General features: G+C 51.5%; 5 protein-coding genes across 5 annotated transcripts; 4 read left to right on the top strand and 1 right to left on the bottom strand.

The window, feature by feature from the left end:
- Nucleotides 1–5: 5 nt before the first annotated feature.
- Nucleotides 6–1,654, bottom strand: BO79DRAFT_271012 (MFS multidrug transporter; the record flags this gene model as incomplete). Its single annotated transcript, XM_025687327.1, has 3 exons — nt 6–170; nt 220–1,239; nt 1,337–1,654. The coding sequence occupies 3 exons, from the start codon at nt 1,652–1,654 to the stop codon at nt 6–8; spliced, it is 1,503 nt and encodes a 500-aa protein (XP_025537176.1).
- A 1,403-nt stretch (nt 1,655–3,057) lies between these two features.
- Nucleotides 3,058–5,233, top strand: rglB (polysaccharide lyase family 4 protein; the record flags this gene model as incomplete). The annotated part of the gene is made up of 4 exons (XM_025684907.1): nt 3,058–3,721; nt 3,788–3,879; nt 3,944–3,958; nt 4,013–5,233. 4 exons carry the CDS (start codon nt 3,058–3,060, stop codon nt 5,231–5,233), a joined length of 1,992 nt encoding a protein of 663 aa, XP_025537175.1.
- Nucleotides 5,234–5,791: 558 nt separating this feature from the next.
- BO79DRAFT_210431 (acyl-CoA dehydrogenase family protein) lies at nt 5,792–7,827 on the top strand. Its single transcript, XM_025682802.1, has 4 exons — nt 5,792–6,712; nt 6,771–6,996; nt 7,051–7,419; nt 7,470–7,827. Exons 1-4 carry the CDS (start codon nt 6,109–6,111, stop codon nt 7,804–7,806), a joined length of 1,536 nt encoding a protein of 511 aa, XP_025537174.1. The 5' UTR covers nt 5,792–6,108; the 3' UTR covers nt 7,807–7,827.
- A 937-nt stretch (nt 7,828–8,764) lies between these two features.
- Nucleotides 8,765–10,081, top strand: BO79DRAFT_177811 (proteasome inhibitor PI31 family protein). Its single transcript, XM_025679950.1, has 2 exons — nt 8,765–9,025; nt 9,092–10,081. Exons 1-2 carry the CDS (start codon nt 8,839–8,841, stop codon nt 9,982–9,984), a joined length of 1,080 nt encoding a protein of 359 aa, XP_025537173.1. The 5' UTR covers nt 8,765–8,838; the 3' UTR covers nt 9,985–10,081.
- A 471-nt stretch (nt 10,082–10,552) lies between these two features.
- BO79DRAFT_210428 (serine/threonine-protein phosphatase) lies at nt 10,553–12,442 on the top strand. Its single transcript, XM_025682801.1, has 6 exons — nt 10,553–11,023; nt 11,103–11,144; nt 11,265–11,370; nt 11,433–11,966; nt 12,038–12,110; nt 12,168–12,442. Exons 1-6 carry the CDS (start codon nt 10,874–10,876, stop codon nt 12,238–12,240), a joined length of 978 nt encoding a protein of 325 aa, XP_025537172.1. The 5' UTR covers nt 10,553–10,873; the 3' UTR covers nt 12,241–12,442.
- Nucleotides 12,443–12,643: the final 201 nt, after the last annotated feature.

Below are 12,643 nucleotides of genomic sequence, written 5' to 3'. Positions count from 1 at the left end.
CCATATCAGTCAGTAACATCATCTTGCATCTTCTGGTCTGCGCGCGTAGCCACGAAATGTATGGCGATGATTGAGGGAAGTGCGCAGACTCCGATGATTGCACACATGACACCAGCTGCACCGCCCAGACCCAAAGTCTCGAACATGTCAGGGAAATAGAAAGGACCGATCTGAAACCATTAGCAAAGAACTACTAACGCTTGGTGCTCTTTGACTTACAAAACCATACACATGTCGAAAGACATTGATGCACACGCCGATACTGGTCGATGCTTCCTTATAGCTGTCGATGGCGAACGAAATCAGAATTGTAGTTATGATTTGGTTCCCAAAACTGGCGATTGCTGCACCCACACACGGGGTCACGTTCCAGCTGGTAGCCTTCTGTAGCTGGAAGCCCCATACGAGAAGGCCAGCAATGACAGTGGCAAATCCAATGTATGAGAGCCATAGCCGGTCTGCGGGGCGGTGATATCCTCTTCTTTTATGCATGACTTGCAGAAATCGGTCTGACATAGGACCACTCAACTGCTCGCCGAGGACACACCCGATAAAGATAGCAATGAACTGCAGACCGATTTGCTGCGAATCGAAGTCAAACTTCTCACCGAAAACGATTGGCATTTCAACAATCAGAGCAATGTTTCCATAGCAAAACACTATAGAATGAGCGCATGCAGGAATCAGCACCCTAGGCAGCCTCGTAAAAAGAAGTGGCTCGATGAATTCGCGAATCTTAAGGGGACGAGGGTTGATCCGGCGAGGGATAAACTCCTGAACGAAGCGAGATCTCGCCACCGCTGCTTCAGAAGGACCACCGTCGGTCGGAATGTATAGCGTTTCTTCACCCAAGAGCAGGTAAGCGATGAACTGCCCGAAGTTCATCATGGCGAATATCCAATATATCCACTCAAAACCAATGCGCTTTGTGACAAAGCCCATGATGAATGGCCCACCTGGAGTTCCAAGGGTCAACATAAGTGTCCACCATCCAAGTTTCTGCGCTCGCTTCTCCGGCTCACACAGCTCCGTGATCACACCGCTGCCTATCCCAATAGGAGGAGAAATGAGGACTGCAGTCAGCACTCGAGTGGCCATTTGCGTCCCGTAGGTAGTACAACGAGCTCCGCCGATATTGCAAACCATACTTCCAAGGACCGAAAACAGGAAAACATGGTATCGTCCGTAGGTAGAGGTAATAGGTCTCCAGAAAAGGGGACAAATTCCTAAGAGCAAGATCTGTATGGATGATTGAGGTGAGTCGGGCGATCCTTTCAATATAAATGGGGAAGGAATGGACTCTGTCAAGGGAGGAAGAAGTGAAGATATCACGGACCTGGACAGAGGTGAGATAACTGGCTTGTGGCACGGTTACGTTGTACCTTTCAGCCATAATGTCGTAGGCCGGTATAATGCCGGCCGCCATGAAGGTTGCAGCCATCGAATGAAAGGCCACCATCAGGATTTGGGCATTCTTCTTCCAGACAGGCCAATTCTGAGGATTGGTGGGAGAGGTATCTGTCCAAGAGCTCCCATTGGGCTGCTGGTCAGGTGGCGTGGAGGATACATTCTCAAGATAGACCTCTTCATGGCCGTTCTTCTTCAGTGTGTCAGAGCGGGCCATGTCGGTGCCCATGGATACTTCTTCTGTCATGGCTGCAGAGAAGAGTATGCTGGGCGCAGATCGAGGCGTCGAGGTATGGGTGGTAAAAGAGATTAAGGCCAAAGGCAGCGGTGTTGGTGAGGACTAACACTACCAACAGCTCTATGCAAAGATACTAGTCTTCAGCCTACTTTATATTTCGGGCAGCCCTGCACCGCGGTGTGCGTTCCGGTCCCCTTGCAGGCCATGACCACGGGACTGGAGCTGAGCCAAGCTGAACGCCATATCAACAGAGTGCACGGTCCTTGGGCAGCTGGATGCCAAGGAGGTATATCATGGGGATCATCACCAATAGACCACTGATGAGAGGAATTGATTCCGAATTCTGAGCTCAATAGTGTCCAACAACCTGCTACCCGAGGTTATACACTGCAGACCCAAGCCAACATTGACCGGGATGGCATCCGACGGAATGTTCGGTGACGGGCGTCGGATGCGGGTCCGTTGATCTTCGCCCAACTTTATAAGACCCTGGTGCTGTCGCGAGTCTGGGGGAAGCTAAATGCTAGTATGTACCGGGGTTCAGGGGGTCTTGATCCGGGGTACGGATGGATCCCCGCATTTGACTGGCTCCAGATCTAACTTTGCGTGTCGGAAGTTCTATCGGCTAGATTCACGGAAATGGCTCTGAATTTCGGATGTCGTCTTGGCTGGATTGATCATGTACTGTATGGACGTGTGGTTAGTTCTGTATTGAGTCCAGGGGTTCAAGGAGAACTTTCAATGAAGACTGACGCGACTGATAACACTTTGATGGACTATCCGGCAGTGAACACGGCACTTACCATCGCCATTGACTTTGGTCGTAGGGATCTCCTTGGGGAGTGTGCTTTCCGCAAGGACATGTCTTTGGTGCCAAACCCGGCTACCCAGGATAGATGTGGATGCATGGCAGAAACATTACTGATATAGTGCTCTGCTCACAGCAGAACGGAACCCTCGATGCAAGTGCCTTAGTTGTAACTCATGATAGCTTACCCACAAAGACAGTCTATGAGGGGATCAAAGCTAGAGAAATCATCGGGGCAATACTGGCCGAGCTATTTCTCCGGTGAATGACTGGCAACAATTTCTCCGTCTCGCTTGGCTGCTAAATCCCCGCGATTTACCCCAGATTCTAAGCGACAGCCTCTGCAGCCATTGACGGGCACTTAAACACCCTCATGTCACTAATTTCTTCCTGTCATGCATCCCACACACTTCTTGGCCCTGCACAACAACATGTTGTCAATCTCCTCATTCGGGGTAATGCAATCCGCACCTCAGCACTCTCACCACCACAAAAACTATAAGATGGCATACAATCTAGTCTTCTCCACAGAACCCTCCAATCCCACCTACAGGGTGCATATCCATCTCCTCCAGACAGCAGCAGCAGCACCACCACCACCACAATGCGCCTCCTCCACCCCCTCATCCCAACCTCCCTCCTCCTCACCCTCACCACCGCAACCCTCCACACCACCCAAACCAACACCACCATAACCCTAACCAACAACCGCCTCACCGCCAACTTCTCCAAATCCCAAGGCCGAATCACCGACCTCTACCTCGACAACCAAGACCTCCTGGGACCCCAATCCGGCGACACCGGCGTCGGCCCCTACCTCGACTGCTACTGCATCCCCTCAGGCTTCTACACCCCAGGCTCGACCTCCCCAACGCTCCAACTTCTCACAGGCGTCGACAAATCCGGAACCCACTATGCCGGTGTCCTCATGGACGAGACCTACCCGCCGACAGGCCAACACTTCCAGCAATACTGGTTCCTGCGCGACGGCGAAACAGGCCTACACACCTTCAGCCGATTAGCGTATTACAACGAGACGACGCCATACTTGCGCAACCTGCAGGAGTTTCGCACGCTGTTTCGGCCAAACACGGAGCTTTGGACGCATTTGACGTCTAGTGAGGTGCAGACTGCGCCGTTGCCTAGTACCAAGGCTGTCGAGGAGGAGGTGGTCGTGCAGGATGCTACCTGGACGTTTAATAATACTCCTAGTGATGCGTATTATGTTCAGTTTGCGGATTATTTTACTAAGTATACGTTTTCGAATGGTGTGTTATCCGTTTTTTATGGATGTGGTTTTTGGGGGGATGTGGCTGACTTGTGGTTTTTACTAGCGTGGAGGGATAATTCCGTTCATGGCATGTATGCTGATGGGAGTACCTCGAATGGGAGTACTTTTGGGGCTTGGTTGGTTATGAATACTAAGGTATTTTGTATCCTGGAATGTTTATTGGAGTCGTGGCTAATGAGGCAACCTGTGTTTTGTTTAGGATACTTACTACGGTGTATGTCACTACGTTCTTTCAGCTGGGAGAGGAATATACTGACAACCTGCATAGGGCCCCCTGCACTCGGATCTCACGGTCGACGGCATCGTCTACAACTACCTCGTGTCCAACCACCACGGCGAAGGAACTCCCAACATCACCTACGGCTTCGATCGCACCTTCGGCCCTCAGTACTATCACTTCAACGGCGGAAAGGGCTCCACTGCGTCCCTAAAGGAGCTGAAATCTGATGCAGAATCCCTAGCAGATCCCAACTGGAACGTCGACTTCTACGACTCCATCGCCAAACACGTCGTCGGGTACGCCCCCTCCAGTCAACGCGGCAGCGTTCAAGGGAAGATCAAGCTTCCCAAAGGTGCCACTAGACCTATCGCAGTCCTGACCGTGGACGGCCAGTATTTCCAGGACAACTCGGTGAACTCATCCTCATACCAGTACTGGGCTGAGATCGACGACTCCGGGCATTTTAACGTGGACCACGTCAAAGAGGGACCCTACCGACTCACTGTATACGCCGACGGGATCTTCGGCGACTTCGTACGCGACGGTGTACAAGTGAAGGCCGGCAAGAAAACCACTATTCAAGAAACCTGGGAAGCAGAGTCCGCAGGCACTGAGATCTGGCGACTAGGAACACCCGACAAGTCTTCCGGGGAGTTTCGACACGGCGTTGCGAAGGACCCCACTCACCCGCTTCACCCTCCAGAGTACCTGATCTACTGGGGCGCATATGACTGGCAATCAGACTTCCCGGACGGAATCAACTACACAATCGGCACCAGCGATCCCGCAACCGACCTGAACACAGTCCACTGGTCAGTGTTCGGGCCGACACCGAACGATCCGCGCGTCGAATACGATACCACGCACGACTGGACGATCAACTTCCCTCTGAGTGAGGACGATCTCGCAGAGCGGTCCAAGGCCACGTTGACCATTCAATTAGCGGGAGCGAAGGCAGCATCCGGCAACACAGACGTGTACAATGCGTCGGAACCATATGCCAATCTCGCCTTGGAGAGTTACATCAACGACCAGGCGGAGCCCCTGACCCTTCTGGTCGGGTTCAACCAGTCAAGCAGCTGCATTGTGCGGTCGGCTGTGAGTTGCTATCAGGTTCGCTCGCGCATGGAGTTCCCGACGGATTGGCTGAAAGTCGGCAATAACGTTTTGACCTTGCATCTTCCGTACAATGCGACGGATACCGAGACGGCGATTTTGCCGGCGACGGTGTATGTGCAGTATGATGCGCTGAGGTTGGAGGTTTCGTAGAGGGGTAAGGGTGTATAGTATAGACTGTTGTCGAACTTTATAGGCAATCTGCAGGTAGCAAAGAGACCGTGATGGGTGCTGCTTTTAGTGCGATAATTTGAAAAGAACAATCCCAAAAGCGGAAAAGTCAGAGAATATAGGAGTGATAACTCTATAGTAGATTACTATCAGCTTATCATCCCAATTCTTATCAGGCGGTGCATGTTGTAGACAGCGGCCATTAACCATAATAACTGTGTAAACACCTGTCTCCGCAGTCGATCGCGGCCAGATTCCTATCATCCTGTCTGTCATTGGCTCTGAAGAAGCTCGAGCCACTCAGCTGTGTCAATTCTCATAATTGAGATCAGACGCCACGCCACCAATCTGAGCCAGTGGTGGTCCGTTCCAATGTCAGCATAACCGAGGCAGTTCCGGGTAAATTGGCCGATTGCCTGATGGTGAGCATCACGCGCCGTTCTGCAGATACGACAGGTCATTCACTTTGCTATCACTGCTTCACATGCAGTGTGCGATTGCGTCTTGGATCTTGCAATATTGACTTCTTTATTTGGGACACAAGTTCGAATTTCTGTAAGGTATTGACAATAATGAGAAAGGCGAAGAGGGTCCAAAGCTGAAGCTAACCGTGGTCTCGGTGAACTTTCAGATGATCGGCCTTGTCCTAATATGGTAAAAGCCTCGGCCCATCGGGGCATGCTTTAAGGGATACTAATCCACTCGCATTGATTGGCAACAATGACTTAAAACCAGACCGTGGACGGATTTACTTCCCCGCATTCTTCTTCTGCAGCTCTTGTTCGATTTCTGCAAGGCTCTGAGTTTCTTTTTGTTTGTTGTGGTATTTGAAGCTGTGACATAGCAACAACGCGACCATGTCGAAGACCTTCACCCGCGCCGAGGTTGCGCAGCACAACACGGAGGACTCTGTTTGGTGCATTATCGATCACCGCGTGTACGATTTGACCGATTTTATCGACGCACACCCCGGTGGCAGTGTTGTTTTGAACCAGGTCGCAGGCACGGATGCCACGGTCGATTTCTATAATCTTCATCGACAGGAAGTCCTCGAGAAATACAAGGGTCTTTGCATTGGAACGGTAGCCGGCGAAACCCCGGAGATCGTCACCCCCGAGCCCGGCAGCCTGAGCCAGGTTCCTTACGCCGAGCCTCTATGGCTGCGTCCGCAATTCAAGAGCCCCTACTTTAATGACAGCCATCGCCGCCTTCAGAAAGCTCTCCGGGAGTTCACGGATCGCTATATTACCCCTGAGGCACAGGAGAAGGAGAAGGATGGCACCTATATCAGTCAGGAGTTGATCGATCGCATGGCGGAGGCAGGAATTCTAGCAATGCGCTTGGGTCCGGGAAAGCATTTGCACGGGCGGAAGCTTCTGGGCGGTGTCATCGATGGAAAGGAGTTCGATTACTTGCATGACATGGTGCTCTCCCAGGAGTTGGTGAGATCTAATGCTCGAGGTTAGTTTGCTCTTCACGTTGGCCTGGGCCGGTGGGACATTGTACTGACTGTTGGCAGGCTTCCAGGACGGTAACATGGCAGGCATGTGTATTAGTTTGACTGCCGTCCAGCAGTGGCTTCGTAATGAGCCTCTTCGGCAGAAGATCACAGACGAGGTTCTGTCTGGAAAGAAGAAGATGTGTCTGGCGGTTACAGAGGCATTCGCCGGTAGTGATGTCGCTGGTCTTCGCACAACCGCGAAGAAAACCCCTGATGGCAAGCACTTCATCGTGAACGGAACCAAGTACGTATAGCTCGGTCCGTCGATCAGAGGTACAAGAACTTACGATTATTCCAGGAAATGGATCACTAATGGCATGTTCTGCGACTACTTTGTCACTGGCTGCCGAACCGAAAAGGGTTTCTCGGTGCTCCTGATTCCCCGCGACGAAGGAGTCGAGACTAAGCAGATCAAGACCTCCTACTCGACAGCTGCTGCCACCGCGTTTGTTCAGTTCGAGAACGTCAAGGTCCCTGTGGAGAACCTTCTGGGTGAGGAGGATAAGGGTTTCATTGTGATTATGAGCAACTTCAACCACGAGCGCTTCATGATGTGTTGCAGTGTGATCCGCATGTGCATGACGGTTGTGGAGGAGTGCATGAAGTGGTGTAATCAACGCATCGTCTTTGGCAAGAAGCTGATTGAGCAGCCTGTTATGCGGCAGAAGTAAGTTTCCGACGTTGTTGATGGGTCTCTAACAGGCTAACATATCTCAGACTTGCCCGAATGATCTCACTTTGCGAATCGAACCAGGCCTGGCTGGAATCTATTGCATACCAGATGTGCAACATGACCTATGCGCAGCAGTCGGCTAATCTGGGTGGTCCCATCGGCCTGCTGAAGTCTCATGCTACCCGCTCCGCACAGGAGATCGCAGACCTTGCGACCAACATCTTTGGTGGACGGGGTTTGACCCAGTCCGGCATGGGTAAGGTCATTGAGATGTTCCATCGGACATACAAGTTTGATGCCATCTTGGGTGGCACGGAGGAGATTCTGGCCGATCTGGGAGTTCGTCAGGCGATGAAGAAGTTCCCCAAGGCGATGTTGTAGATATTGCATTCTTAATCGAAGGCCCTGCGGGACAGGGCATAGTTTATAGTCATCGGGTATTGGTCATTTGCCTTTCGCATAAGATTTGATTGTACACAAAGGTCATTGAACCAATCTGATCCTCGAGGTCGTGCTATCATCGTCTGTCCATCATAAGCATTTAGATAAGCGTTCGTACTTCTGAAATGGGTTCGAGGAATTGATAGATGCCGCCACCAATAGCAGTCGGCTTATGGCACAGGTTCCTGCAGGAAGTAAGGTTATCGGACTTTGAGACATGCTCGGAGAGTTGTTTGGGTTTTGTGATAAAGTTGAAGTTGTAAGTCTTTAAATAGCTCAAGCAATATTTTTTGTCGCAGCTGTCCGATCGTCCCTTCTCTATGTCAAGCATGAGATTCTCAAAGAGAGAAGCGAGTAGTAGGTTCACTGCTTTGGTGGATGTCATAATCACTCTCTTGTGTCACCCCAAGCAGCCTTGTCGGCTAACGTAATCGGGTGCTACCCCCCTATAGTATCATCGGCAGATCCTCGTACGAGCATGTTCTGTAATCTGTCATGCTTATAAGCAATACTCTAATAAGGAGTAAATGCATGGTATGATAGTATCTAATCAGGGTTCAAACTAACAGTGGTTGATTGAATCAGTTCATAGTAGTATGCATGTGCAGTGAAATATATATGTACAGTAACAACTAACTAGAATGATCACTAGACAACTCCGGCCAAGTCTATTATGACATTCAGTGACTTACCAAAGCGTTCAGTAGGTCAAGAGCTAGTAGTAGTTGTATTCTAGATGTACTATGACCAATTAATTAATATGTGAAATGATAAAACTGATTGTAGTATAGTAGATGGTGGGTGTTAATTCTATCTGGGAAGGCGCGATCCTGACTAATCATAGATTACGAGGTTCTCCGCAGGCTGCAATGAAGTCGTAAGCGCCCTCAAGTCCCCTCTTAAATACAGACATTTTCACACTCACATCTCACTCCTTCTCCTTTCCAGAAATCATCTTTGTCATCCATCAAGATGGCTGAAAGCACTGGTTCCTTAAGCTCGGACAGTGTGTTGGCGATCGCCGCAACAGCTCTTCGCGCAGATGGGGCCGCGCCGCCTAGCCTCAAGACGCCGTACGAGGCGATCGCTCTAGTCGGCCATGCGTCCATGACAGCAGTCGGCTTCCGCTTAGTTGGACTTGAGGAAGACCATACGCTAGGTACGTGCGATGCGAACACTGCAAGGTATTTAAAGTACGCCTTACTGATGATTATCAACCTCTCAGAGAACCAATCCGGTAGCCCCTCACTCCCCGCAGAATGGAACGCCAACACGGCCTTTGCTTTCCGCTACGCCCACTCACAGTCATCGATGCAATATCTGCTCAAGATCAGCCGACTTGGAAATAATGCTGTCATTTTCGCCTTGGCTTTGGGCGATGACAGAACGACATCCTTCGATCTTCCGGTGAAAGACTACGTCTCCGAATCCGCGCTTCCCTTGCCCCCTACCGCCGAGGATCTCCCAGCAGCACTTCGCGAAGCATTTATATCTCCCTCTCGTATTCAGGACTTGATCGGATTATTCAAGATCAACGTCATCCAGAAGCTGGCGCCTGGACTGTATAAAGAAGGCTACGAAGATTCCGACCAGCCACAGGAGACGTTGCGCGAAAGAACTCTGGAAAGACCTCCACGCCATGATCCTCTACGAGACGATCCGATGCCCCAACCCGCTCGCCCGTACCCATTTGACGACCCCCTGGCGGTGCCTCCCCGACGACCCGTCCCAGCTGGGGATTTTCCGCCACCAGGATTCGAGGATGAGTTCGAGATCCAGAGACCGCCTCGAGGATACCCGGGAGGTATGGGAGGAAGAAACCCGATGAACATTGGAGACCGAGATTTGTACCCAGCGGGACTAGGCCCGAATGATCCTTTGCGAGGAGGTATAGGCCCTGGGCTGGGAGGTGGCGGCGGTGGTGGCATGCACCCCACGTTCGATGATCCTCTGTTTGGTGGACCTCGTGGACAAGGGTACGATCCTCAAGCACCACCAGGATCGCGGTATGATCCGGTAGGACCCGGACAAGGGGCACCGTTTGGACGAGGACAGGGGCCATATGGGGGACGCGGGTTTGGCGGAGGGTTCGGGGGATTTGGTGGTGACATCATTTAAGCGCGGCGGCTGAGGCTTGGGGGGGCGGAATTTTTGCAGACCAAAGTTTGTTTGAAAACTACACGGTACATAACTAGTTAGTGCACGACGTGATGACACAGAATGAGTAATGATATGATTTTGTATGTATATGAATGTTGAGATTAGTGTTATTCTGTTATGAGACAATTGATATGGTTGATCTCGTGCAATTAGTAAATTCAATGAATGTGTTGTTGTTGTTGTTGTTGTTTCTGTTCCCCTCCACACCAATGCTTTTTGTGGCGGGTACCATAGAAAGCTGTAATGATTTCTGGGGCAAGAAAAGGGCGAAAAAAGAATAAGAACAGGGTAAGTGTGGCTGATGCACAAGCTGGAAGGGGAAGGCGGGCGGTGTGGCGCACGGACTTGGGAAGCCCAGTTTTGGGCGAGTTTCGCACGACCAGCAAAGAACATACTGCTAGTTGTACCTCTGACCACCACCACCACTACCAGCAGCAGCCACCACCAGCGACCACCGCCATCCCAGCTCACACCTCCCTTTCCTTATTCTCTCTTGTCATTCCCCTCCCCCCCAACCTTTTCCCTTCATCTCTTCCTTCCCCCCCCAATCCCTCCACATTTCAAACCCCCCTTATTTGCCCCTCTTATCTTTCTTCAATCTGTGGGTGACAGGGCTTGCTGTCCCATTCTTGGTCCGTCGTTCAATTTCCGTTGGTGCACCGTGTCTCGTCCGACCGACCTGGTTCCCCCCCCTCTAAGAAATCCACGCCCTCCCTCACGAGACCTCCCCTCTCCAGTTGGTCCCGCTCCACCAACCCCCCTCGGTTGCAGTCATCTTGAATTCGCTCTCTTTCCCCCCCACCACCCTCATCTTCGCTCTTGGTGGTCACTTTCAATGGACAATAACATGGAGATCGATACGGCGCGGTCGCCCGAACCTCACCACCTCTCCCCGACCACCGACCCGGGGTCCATACCCACCCTCGATGGATGGATCGAAAGCTTGATGACCTGCAAGCAACTAGCGGAGGAAGATGTCCGGAGGCTTTGTGATCGGGTGTGTGCTGCTTCTGCTGGAAATTCTGGGTGTATTCGGGAATGAATAATCCTAATCGTGGTCGTGTTTTTCTACATAGGCAAGAGAGGTTCTGCAGGATGAGTCGAACGTGCAGCCCGTGGTATGTGATTGACTTTTCTGCTATTGTTGTTGTTGTGGCCTGCCTTCCCGCGCTGCCCGGCCCTGCTCGTGGCCCCGCGGCCGTTGCGACCGATCGGGACTGACTCTTCCCAATCTATAGAAATGTCCAGTGACTGTGTGCGGTGATATACACGGTCAGTTCCATGATTTGATGGAGCTGTTCCGCATTGGTGGCCCCAATCCGGATACAAACTACCTGTTTATGGGTGAGTTGGCGTGTTACCGCTTATGCCAGTCGTCCCCCTTGGCTCACCCGCCCGCCCACTAGGTGACTACGTCGACCGTGGTTACTACTCTGTAGAGACCGTCACGCTCCTTGTCTGCCTCAAAATCCGTTACCCCCAGCGTATCACCATCCTGCGAGGAAACCACGAGTCGCGCCAGATCACGCAAGTCTACGGCTTCTACGATGAGTGCCTGCGCAAGTACGGCAACGCTAACGTGTGGAAATACTTCACCGACCTTTTCGACTACCTCCCCCTCACCGCACTTATCGAGAACCAGATCTTCTGTCTGCACGGCGGTCTGAGTCCGTCGATCGACACCCTCGACAACATCCGCTCTCTGGATCGGATTCAGGAGGTCCCGCACGAGGGTCCCATGTGTGACCTTCTGTGGAGTGACCCTGACGACCGATGCGGCTGGGGTATCTCTCCCCGTGGTGCTGGATACACATTCGGGCAGGATATTTCGGAGGCATTTAATCACAACAATGGCTTGACTCTGGTGGCACGGGCGCACCAGCTGGTAATGGAGGGTTACAACTGGTCCCAGGATAGAAATGTGGTCACGATTTTCTCCGGTATGCTGCACTGCAGAATTTGGCTCACGTCACGCGTGATATGGCGGACATGGCTAACTATGTCTCTCCAGCTCCTAACTACTGCTACCGCTGCGGTAACCAAGCCGCAATTATGGAAATTGACGAGCATCTGAAATATACCTTGTATGCGGTGACCCCACCATTTCAATCGGAGAAAGTATTTACTGACGCAATCTACAGCTTACAATTCGATCCCTGCCCGCGCGCAGGAGAACCCATGGTCTCGAGGCGCACACCCGACTACTTCCTGTGATTTGATTTTTGTGATAGACATAACCGGCTCACCTCTGGCAAGTTGAGGTTCTCCGACCCTTCGAAAGGGCTCCAGGGACGTTTGGCAACAGAAAGACACAACCAAGGCGGTCTGGCCTAAATAATTGTATGTCCGTATTTCTGACCGTGTTGATACCAATTCATGAAAATAAAAGACGTTCCGAGACTTGCTGTTTTTTCTGTACCGTCATAATACATACAATGTGCATTATGGTTTCTTGTTGCCACCCGGTGGGGTGATGTGATGCCCTGTGTCGCTGCCTGAAAACCGGTATGCGCCTCAGGTAGACATACACCACACATGCGTTATGGGCTTCGAGCCCAATATGATAGACCAACCGTAGTCATTAATCATTTTCTACCCATTTGTCATGATTTTAGGC

This window comes from Aspergillus costaricaensis, assembly GCF_003184835.1.
Source record: "Aspergillus costaricaensis CBS 115574 unplaced genomic scaffold BO79scaffold_26, whole genome shotgun sequence".
NCBI classification, from domain to species: Eukaryota; Fungi; Ascomycota; class Eurotiomycetes; order Eurotiales; family Aspergillaceae; genus Aspergillus; species Aspergillus costaricensis.
This window is presented reverse-complemented; position numbering and strand designations above follow the sequence as displayed.